Source organism: Astyanax mexicanus, chromosome 18, assembly GCF_023375975.1.
Source record: "Astyanax mexicanus isolate ESR-SI-001 chromosome 18, AstMex3_surface, whole genome shotgun sequence".
Taxonomy (NCBI): Eukaryota; Metazoa; Chordata; class Actinopteri; order Characiformes; family Acestrorhamphidae; genus Astyanax; species Astyanax mexicanus.
The window spans coordinates 19,307,582-19,317,672 of record NC_064425.1 but is presented as its reverse complement, the minus strand read 5'-3'; the positions used below and the strand labels follow the sequence as shown (position 1 = coordinate 19,317,672).

The 10,091-nt window shown below is 43.4% G+C and overlaps 1 protein-coding gene across 2 annotated transcripts in view; it reads right to left on the bottom strand.

Annotated features, from left to right (window-relative positions):
• Positions 1-1,251: 1,251 nt before the first annotated feature.
• ssh2a (slingshot protein phosphatase 2a) overlaps positions 1,252-10,091 on the bottom strand; it is a 30,819-nt gene continuing 21,979 nt past the window's right edge. For both annotated transcript variants that reach the window (XM_007236816.4, XM_007236815.4), the window contains 12 exons: positions 9,487-9,551; positions 9,270-9,391; positions 9,082-9,147; positions 8,917-8,982; positions 8,441-8,635; positions 6,171-6,264; positions 5,873-6,001; positions 5,688-5,734; positions 5,441-5,587; positions 5,148-5,348; positions 3,369-4,323; positions 1,252-3,003 (listed from right to left, as the gene is read on the bottom strand). In XM_007236816.4, the coding sequence (XP_007236878.3) occupies positions 1,714-3,003; positions 3,369-4,323; positions 5,148-5,348; positions 5,441-5,587; positions 5,688-5,734; positions 5,873-6,001; positions 6,171-6,264; positions 8,441-8,635; positions 8,917-8,982; positions 9,082-9,147; positions 9,270-9,391; positions 9,487-9,551 (3,377 nt within the window). In that variant the 3' untranslated portion in view covers positions 1,252-1,713. The remainder of the gene's footprint in view (positions 3,004-3,368; positions 4,324-5,147; positions 5,349-5,440; positions 5,588-5,687; positions 5,735-5,872; positions 6,002-6,170; positions 6,265-8,440; positions 8,636-8,916; positions 8,983-9,081; positions 9,148-9,269; positions 9,392-9,486; positions 9,552-10,091) is intronic.

Here is a 10,091-nt window from a genome sequence, read left to right as displayed (position 1 = left end):
TACTTCCACTTGTGGCCGCACGGCGGCACTGTTTCTAAACAAAATCAGATCAGGCGAACTGGGGCGCTAGAACTTTTTTAAAAATTAATTAATTTAATTATTTTTTAAATAAAAATTTAATATAAAAATGTATGAATATTAAATTAGAGGAACACCACTAGAGTAACTATGGCTGAATTTCAAATACTATAGGTTTTAGAGTAAAAAGCATATAATACTCTGATAGAAAAGAACAATAAATAAAGTTTTTAATTAATTACTTTTAAATATATTAACTGAGCCACTACAGTCAGAAACGTGCTATACGTGCCCAAAACAAGAAAATGTAAAGTAAAAAAAAGACATTTCATAATAAATTTGAAAATATTTAAAACATGATAAAATATCACTAAACAAATTATGAATATAAAACGTTTTTTTCCATCATGAAACTGAAAAATGATTCTGTGATCATCCCTACTGTTGTCCTCTGTGAACGCCCAGACCTTGTTGAGTTCCTGAGCTCAACACTGCGCTCTTTTTCAAATCCAGTGTAGTTGCATGCAGAGCCCAAATTATGAAGATTGTGTTGTATTCTATAGTTCAATTTAAGCACAAAGCTATGTGCAGCAATGTGGTTAAATGTTTGAGTTTTAGATTAAAAACATGTTTTTTTTAAATAATTGTTATATTTCTATTTTTAACACCTAAGTGCATCCTACTAAGGCTTCTGCTTTAATTAAGTCAATTGTGTTGTAAGGATTTCCAGAAGGCCCAAAGTTGTTTGGTCAAACCAGTCCAAGCCCTTTAAATAACAGTGTTGCCTGTAATACAAGAATAAAAAATAGAATTCATTCAACTGAATACATTGAACTAAAATTGTATTTTATCCTAGAGGGTTTGCAAGTAAGGGCTACAAAGGACAAGCTACAAAAATAAACGTATATAACATTTATATATAACAATTATAACAATTACACAATTGAAACATTTATTGTTTACATGACAACCCTACAAAAAGTAACTAAATTGAAAATGTGTAATTGTTTTCATTGGGATGTTAAGTTTCAGTGCTTATATAGATGCTGTACTTTAGCCTGGCTAGTAGCACACACTGTGAACTGTTTACATACTTAAAAGTGTTAATGTATTACACAACTATGTGAATTCTGTGACCTATGATAAAATAAACGTTACAAGGGTTCTTCACTCCACTTTCTCTTGGTGCTGAAATTCTAAAGCTTAGGGAACAAAAATCATCCAACACATGGCTAAAATGTATCCATATTTTAAATTTATTTAATAGCCACAAGATAAAAAAAATACATATGTCATTTAGGTTCTCCAGACGAAAACCAGGCCAGCACACAGTCACATACACACATACAGATGGGCTACCTTTCAAATCAGTGCAAAAAATACACTTCAAATAAAAACCAACCAAAAATAGAAACAGAAAAATATTAACAATATTTAAAAAAACAACAACAAATAGGTAAAGTGCATGGTTTGAGAAACAACCCCCTCCTTTTCCATTGATATTTGAAAGCTGCTGGATGGGGGTGGGACACATACACTCATACTATCGCACAAAAATACAGTAGCATATGCTCACAGTTTTAGCTTGGGTATGGATCATGTTGATCCTGACACGAACAGTCTCTGGCTCCTGCCATGGCACGCACACACACACACACACAGGTACACATCTACCCTGATTCAGTTCAGTATGGGTCACATGGTATTGTATAGAACAGTCACAGTCTTTTTCTTGTCCGCTGCTTTGCGCAGGCGCCGGGAGGGGTGCGGCTTGGTGTATTGCTGCTGCTGCTGCCGTGTACAGACTGAGACGGTGTGCGGGACGGAAGTATGCTCAGCTTCGCCCTCTTGTGTAGGCTGTAAGCATGAGAATGAGGAACTGGTGGAGGCTTCAGTCCTTTTGGCCTCCAGCAGGTGTGCAGCAGGCAGCGGGCTGGAGGGGCTTTGAGGTAGAACACGTTGCTTCTTATGGGCGTCATCAGGACAGTGGGCGAGTGAGTGGGAGTGAGAATGAGAGAGGGAGGAAGAAGAGGGTGGCTCAGAGACTGGGGCTGCAGAATGGAAGTCCCAGTCGTTCAAGTCATGCATGGACAGCTCCAGCTGGTCCAGCTTGGCCAGGGAGGCAGAGCGCTTCATGAGTGATGGTGGTGTTAAGCCTGCTTGCCTGAGTCTAGCTTCAATCTCCATGGCTCTCTGCCACATTGCTGGAGCTTTGGGCTCCGCCCGATGCTCCACGTCCGTCTTGCTCTGACCACTTTGGAACTGCTCTTTAGTGTCAGCTTGGCTGGTCAGCCCGCCAGCCTCATACAGAAACGCCTGGAGCTCCCTCAGGGTCTCCTGAATCTTCTGCAGGTCCTGACTGCTGCGGGCTAGACGTCCGCTTGGCCTGAGCAGATCGTCTACGTCGCTCTCCAGCTCAGTGACGCCCTCTAACCACAGCAGGGAGGAAGAGGCAGAGCTAGGCTCCAGGCTGGGGTTTACAGTCACTGGTGAAGCACTAACCTCATGGAACGTGGACATGGAACTACTCGGGTCAGGGATTATGCCTGAATCCTCATCGTCCAATGGCCGGAGGTCTTCTCGCTGTCCTTGTGACGTGGTCTGGACAGAATCAGTGCAGGTGGAGTCCACAGAAGGTCGGAGCAGGTCAGGGCTGTTGGAGCAAGGCGAGTGCAGAGGCGAGCGAGATGGGATGCTCTCCTGCTCCTGCCGTAGTCTCAGCTCCAGCTGTTCGGTAGCACGACGCACTGAACCGGTGGGCCGCTCACAGGGTGGTGTGGAGGGAGACGGAGGAAGGGACAACCTTTCCTCTTTTTGAACTTCCCCTTGCTCCTGGAGCGAGGGGCGGTGCTGAGGACTGCGAGCATGTGAGATGGACTCCAGTGAAGTTACCATGTGCCGCACAGACACGCCGTTGTCTTGGTGATGGGATGAAGCAGTAGGGAGAGGTTCGCTTGCACAGGAGCTCTCTGGATGTGAAGAGCACTGAAAGAGAGACATGCATTTTTAGAATTTTGAAATGAATTAAATAATTACATTTACAAATACAAATAATTAAATCTTAGGTTAGAATTTATCACCATAAATACATTCTAGAACAATTACAGAAAGTTGATGCCTAGACCTATTTTTTCCCCCCTATTTAATAATGTGTTTCTGTGATGGCCATTGTGAAGCCACACTTGCAATTCCCAAAGCCTCCAGCAGGTGGCAGTACTTTACTAATTTGACTTGCCTCCAACTGCAGATGCTGAAACTAAACATCCACTGCAGTAGTAATGTAACAAACCCACTCAACCCATGTCTCCAGGCTGAGTGCAGTGCAGTGCTGAGCGTTATGGCACTCTTACCTCCTCTACTGCAGCAGTGCTAGCCTCATCCAGGCACAGGCTGGAGCATCGAGAGCGAACACAGCGTTGTGTAGCATTGGCTTCAGGAAACTGGCGTGTGTGGCCTTCCTGAGAAAGCCCCAGGAACTTCTCTCTGGCGCTGAAGAAGTCGATGCTATCAGTGCTGAGGCTGGAGGAGACGGGGTTTACTGAACCAGCTGTCCTCTGTACAAGCTCAGCTCCATTAATGGAGCTTTCTGAGTCACTGTTAGGCAAAGGAAGTCCAAGCGCCAGAGGAGCCCCCGAGGGGCTGATAGCCATGGGTGTCCCTGGAGATGGCAACTTTCCTTCCGAGTCACTAACAGTGCTCACAGTATCCAGATATAATGCCACGTTCACAGTCCCAGAAGAGGTTTGACAAGAGTCTTTCTGATCAGGCCCGTCAAGGTCTGGCTTGACAGAGTCTGTTTTTGGCTCAGGCACAGGATGGGATGGCTCGAGGGCATGAAGAGAGAGACTGACCGAGGGAGAGAGAGCATGAAGAGAGGAAGGAGGAGGGTGAGGGCAAGAAATAGGCACAGTCACTGCTACTTTCAGACCGCATCGCTCTACCAAGTTTTGTTCGGGCACCACAGTGGCTGCCCGTGGCCGAGGTAAAGGAGGCAGTAAGGGGTCCTCGGAACCCTGCTCAGGTTTGAGATTTTGCGTTGGCTCACACAATGGACTGTTGGAGACTGTGGAGGAGTTCGAGCATGTATTGTCAGCTGTGGCTGGCGGGCTGGTAAGAGTCTGTAGCACGGCCATGCCGAGCATGTTCTGGATGGATGGAGGGCTGCTGCTTTTGAGGTGGTGGAAGAAGTGGTTGTTGTGGGGGTCAGAGCAACCCTGGGTGCGAGGACTTTTGCGTAGAGGCTCCTGCTGCTCGGAGAGGTCACCGTCGGAGTGGGACCGCCACAGCTTGTTGTGCCTCTGTTTGCTGTAAAGCAAATTAAAAAAAGTAAGATTTAGTTAAAGAAAGAAACATACTTTCATAGATCTGCATTAAATCTAATCCAACAATCTCTAAATGAGTTTATCTGGTTCCACTGTGGTGACACTTTATAAAACTTTAACATAAAATGAACAAAAGACCAAATTAATGCAGGCTCCAGACCTGACTATTACATTCATGTACTCATTTTAGGTATATGAATAACTATATTTACACAAAACGCTCTGTGTTAACGTAAAATGGTTCTGACCTTTTTTGTGTGCGCACAAAAAGGAAGAGTTGCACGTGAACGGAAATGAACATCAAAGCGTGACCGACAGATACGTAGAAAGGAATGTGGCCAAGCAACTACTCCCAAACTCCCACATAATTCACACGTAACAAGCTTAGAGTACCGCAGAAGAAAAGCCCTGAACAAACACTCAGTGGAAAGTGCGATTCTAGCCTCCAGCACCCTTTTCAAGAGCAAACTCAAGATAATCTTGTTCCATTGTGCATCATCAGTGTTGGAGCACTTTAGGCGGAATAAATCATAGGAGGGTGTGTTTGTGTGAGAGAAAGAAAAGAACGTCACAGAATACCAGATCAGCAGGATGTCCTGCTGCTCTCATATACTTTAGTGATGTAACAAACCAAAATGGTTTGTGTAATGCTTACCAAATTTATATTGAGCATGTAAAACTAACAACTCTTCGTTTCAATATATGATGCATATGCTGCTTATCAGCATGTTATTAAAAAAAATATTTCTCCTGCAGTACCCCTGCTTTATTTTACCGTATTAGCATGTAAGTCTTATGTTTCAATACCTGGCCAGCAGGATGCCCTGGTACTCCTCCAACTGCTTCATAAAGGAAGGGTTGGGTTTAGTGACAGAACGTCTCTCTTTGACATGCTCAAAAGCTCTGTCCAGGTCCCAGCCGTACTCCTTCATTGCATACGCGATCACAGTCGAGGCTGAGCGGCTCACGCCCATCTTACAGTGCACCAGACACTTCGCCCCCACTTTCCTACAGCAAACAGAGCACGCATCCACACTTAGTATTTAATACATAATTGCTGTTTTTTGCTGCCATACAAAAAAAAAACCTCAAACCCATACTTTGCTTTGGATATGAATTTCCAGGTGTCGTTCCAGTACTCCAGCAGGTTGGTGGCCTCCTCATCATACACACGGATGTTGTGGTACTCGAAAAGCCCAGGGAAGAAGTTGTCAATCTCCCGCGTCACGTTCAGGATGTAGCGAACTCTGAAGAACATGAAGGGAGAGGTATAAAATTAACAATGAGTTCACTAAAGCAGGCCGGATGTATTGATTTGAACGAGATGGCCAAAACAATAGCACTTACCCACTGCTTTGGAGCTCTTCCAGATTGGATGCATTCCACTCTGAACCCTGAATTAGAGTAACAGAGAGAGAGAGAGAGAGAGAGATGCACGTTTAAGCACATACTTTTAAAAGCAGTGTAAGCTAAAAAAAACACTCAATTCTATTCAGCTGCTGGGGTCAGAAAAGACTTGAGGAGCCTCTCACCAGGTAGACATGATCAAAGATTTCCGTGGGGCTGTCCATCTGGCCCAGAATGACTATCATCTCGTTGTCAATGAACTCTTTGAACTCCCGCAGATTACACACCATCTGCATTTCCAGCTCAGTACGGATCTAAGAGCAACAACACAGACCAGCTTATCAGCACACAACCAAACCCCAGCAGTCACTCGTCCACTACAGAGATAGTACAGCTCGGAGTCCACTTAAATAATCTAATCTGTGACTCCGAGGTGCCGAAGATGAGAGTTCAAAAGTTTGTGAAATTAATGCTGCTGTGTACCTCTTTAGATGTGACATTCTCCAGGTCCTTCTGCATCATGATCTCCCTCAGACGGGTCTTAATCAATCGTTCCGTACGCTCTCTCTCCGTTGGCCTGTTTTCAGGACAGAGCACATGACAGCATATTTGATTATCAGACAAGTTACTAATTTAAGAAAATACATTGTAGCTGTTCCAACATTTTTACTAATAAGCTGATCATTATAGTGTAGACCATTGACTGTTGAAAACATGGGACACTGTGGTTCCTTTCCCTTCAATTCTATAAAGAATGAAGCCAAGAATGTCTGCTATGTTGTCAAATGCATGCCAGATTCAGCACAAGTAGAGACCAGGGGCAGAGGATTGTCTACTCATCATGTTTGGCCCGTCCTCTTTTCCCAGACCAAGTGTGTTAGATCCACAGTTTGTCCAATTACTGTAATGTTTCAACAGTAAAAGTTTTAAGCAGTATTGGAACTCTGTTCGGTCCAGTCCAGAAAATAAATGTGACACACTGACTGAACCTGAATACAAATATTGCCAATATTAAATCACATCAGCCATGTTATGCTAACATCAGACTTCTCAAAAAAAACAGAACAACCCTACATAATCCATAACAGTATGATTAACTATGGAGTTGCTGACAGCTTGACTAAACTCAAGTTACTTTATATAATAAAGAGGTCTGCTCCAGTCTAAGTGTAACCCCACCTTCTGATTATATTATATCAAAATAAAAATATGCTAATATTAAAATACAGTAACACAGGACGAAAAATGTGAAAATTGGGTTAAAAAAATGGTACAGAGAAAATTATATTGAAAAAATATTCCATAAAAAAGTTAGTATAGAGATAGAAAAGTTTAAAAGCAAAAACACATTTTTATTTTTTCATTTTCTCTGGAAAAAAAAATTAATAATATTAAGAAGAAAAGAATAGTAGACTACTGGCATTAAGGTAAGGGACTCTGTGTTCACTTCTGTGTGGGTCACTGATTACAACAAGAGGCCCTGAGCTGATAGCAACAAGAGATCTAATTGGGACTTTTTTTTAGGAGAGGAAAAAAAAGCAGTAAAAATAACACTAAATGTAGGTCAGCCTTCTCAGCATGCGCTTCAGTGTATGCACGCCTGTTTATGCAACTTTGGGTGAGAAGTCCACCTGACTGCCTCATGTTCTCATGTTGTTTGTGTGCACACTTGATAGAGTGTCTGAGAAAAGGGCCGGGCCACCAGCATTCAGCTAGCCTTACAGAGAAGTGGTGGTGTAGAGTTACTCTTTCTCTGAATTTCACATGTGAACGAAACAGTTCAAACTTTTTCAATCACAGCATGTTTTTTGAGGAATGGAGACAATACCACTGCTGCTATTTTACTTTTGGCAGAGGGCCTAATAGGAGCCAAATTCTCTTCTATTGTATGTATTGAAGTGATTGCTTAGTAGACAAACATACGTGCTGTTTGGACATCCCTACCCTCACCCACCAGCCCAACAGAAGCTGTAGCGATAAACACTTTAATATGGGCAAAGCTGCTTCAGCAGAACTGACGAGCCAGCAACTCTCAAGGAAAATCAACACCTTCTGACCTTCTTCCCTAGCCCCTAGCAGCAAGTTCACCCAGTACATCTTGATCTCTGTCTCCAGGTCCCCGGTCTAGACTGGTAAAACTTCTTAACTGCACCCTGTTATATTCTGTCCATCCTTTCTGGCTTGTTTCTTTTTTGAACACCTGTTTCCATCTGTCTGTGTGTCTGTCTACCTACCCGTCTCGCGCTTTTTCCGATTGTAAATCAAGCCGTCTCAGAGAGGAGCTATATTAAGCTCTGGCCATGTGTGTAAGAAGATAAAAACATATGCACGTGGGAATACCTCCAACCGGCGGGAAATACCCCCCCCCTTATGATACCGGCATAAATAAATGTCTAGGCTATATCCTAGAAGCTCTAGTGAGGGGGCAAACAATTATGAAACATGGTTAATCAACTTTAATAAAAACAGCATTTCATATTTAGGTGATCACATTATGAGATGATGACATCTTTGACTGGATTCTGTTTACTGACATTCTGTGTGGCTGTTTTTGGGATCATCACATGCTTGTCACAAACACTCTGAATGGACAGAACCGAGGGCAGATCAGGCGCCGCTACTGCGTGGGTGTTACATGATAAACCAGTGGGGCATGATTAATTTTCCAGCTAATTCTAGTTCAGGCACCAAAACAACATGCTTCCTTGAACGCGGCTTGTGTGCATGTTTTATATGTAAATGTGGGCACTTACACGTCTGTAAACAGCACAGGTGAGTCTGCACGATAGGACTGCACGTCCTGCATGGCGTTCCACTCGTTGACGCAGTGCTGTTCAGAGCAGATGCGGCTCTGGTAGTAGCTCACCCACGTCAGAAAGAGGCTGCCTGGGTAGTAATTATGACACCGCGCTACTTCGCATGCTTTGTGCAAGGACTGCAGCGCTGACCTGTGAGAGACCCAAGAGAGAGAGAGAGAGAGGAGTGAATCAGAAAGATGAGAAGATGAGAAAGACAAGCAGACAGAGTACACATGAATCACGAAAGAAAAGGGCAGTGCAAAGACTGCATTGCTGTCTAAAAGACAGAAAGAGAGGTGAGACAGATAGAAGAGTAGTTAAATTGAAAGAAAAAAGAAAGTATAGGAATAGTATAGGAAAATGGATTCAGGGAATGAAAACAAAGATTAGATAACAAGTCAACTAAAAAAGGAAACTGTAATGATACCCACCACATGGCCTGGACAGAAACAGGCTTGAAGACATGAACTCTGTTGACTGTGGACACACTGAAGCCACTGTTGATACACAAGGAGAAAGACTCAGTCTCAGTGCTGATGGTGGAAAATTGCGCTGATCACATAAAGCAAATTCTTGGGTGTTTTGTGCATCCTTACCCATCTCCATCCAAGTGAATCAGAGTGTCACTCCAGAGGGGTAAAACCAGCCCAACTGTGCAAAGACTACAAAAGAGACAGCAACAAAGAACATGTGAATGTCAACTCACAAAACAACTTCTTCATACATAAAATAAGGGGAAGGGGGTTTTAAGGTGGGTCAAGTTTTCCACGTGACAGAGACTGACCAGTCTGAGCTGCTGAAGTCCATGCCAAGGACCACACTCTCTTCAGTGTCCTGCCTGCCATTGGTGGACACTACCACCATGTACCGCGTACACTGAGGATAGGCACTCTCCAACCGGACCGCCTGAGATAGAGCGAGAGAAAGACAGAGAGTGAGAAATTTACAGTCCCATCAGGCTTCTCTCTCTTTACTGAATGGAGCTGAGGAATGGTGCTTACCAGGCGGATGGTGTCTTCTGGCCGCAGTAAAGAGAACATTGTCTGCAGGTGTTGCTGGAGGTCTCCTAAGTAGAAATCAACAGGCTTATTAAAAGCTGTCATTTACAAACACAAATTCTACAGTAGTCTTATGGACTCCCCAAAACTATTTACCACTATGCATGCTTTTCAGCACAGAGATTCACTTATTTTAAGATGCAAATCAAACTTCCTGTTCAGTACACTTTAAATAGTCCAACATACAGATTTCCTGTACAACGTAATTTGGATTTGATTATGTAAAAATGTTCTCTTTAGAGAAATATACATTTTAAGGTTTATTAGGATTACTGGTGATGTTCAACTAAAAGCACTGCCATAGTAGCTCAAACGATCCAGAAAGAAGTTCCCACAGGCATGAACTGAAATACACATGCTATCTTCAAACATGCGCAGCACTCACTGAAATAATCAGTCCTTCACCCTTAAGGACAAGCCTATGGAACACTTCTCTTAAATAGCCTGTCCTATGCATTAGCCTCCTGCCCCATGACCAGACCACATTCCACCAGGCTGCTGCTCTGGTGACCATGTTTTTCTACCCAGTAAGCACTGAGGCTGATGCA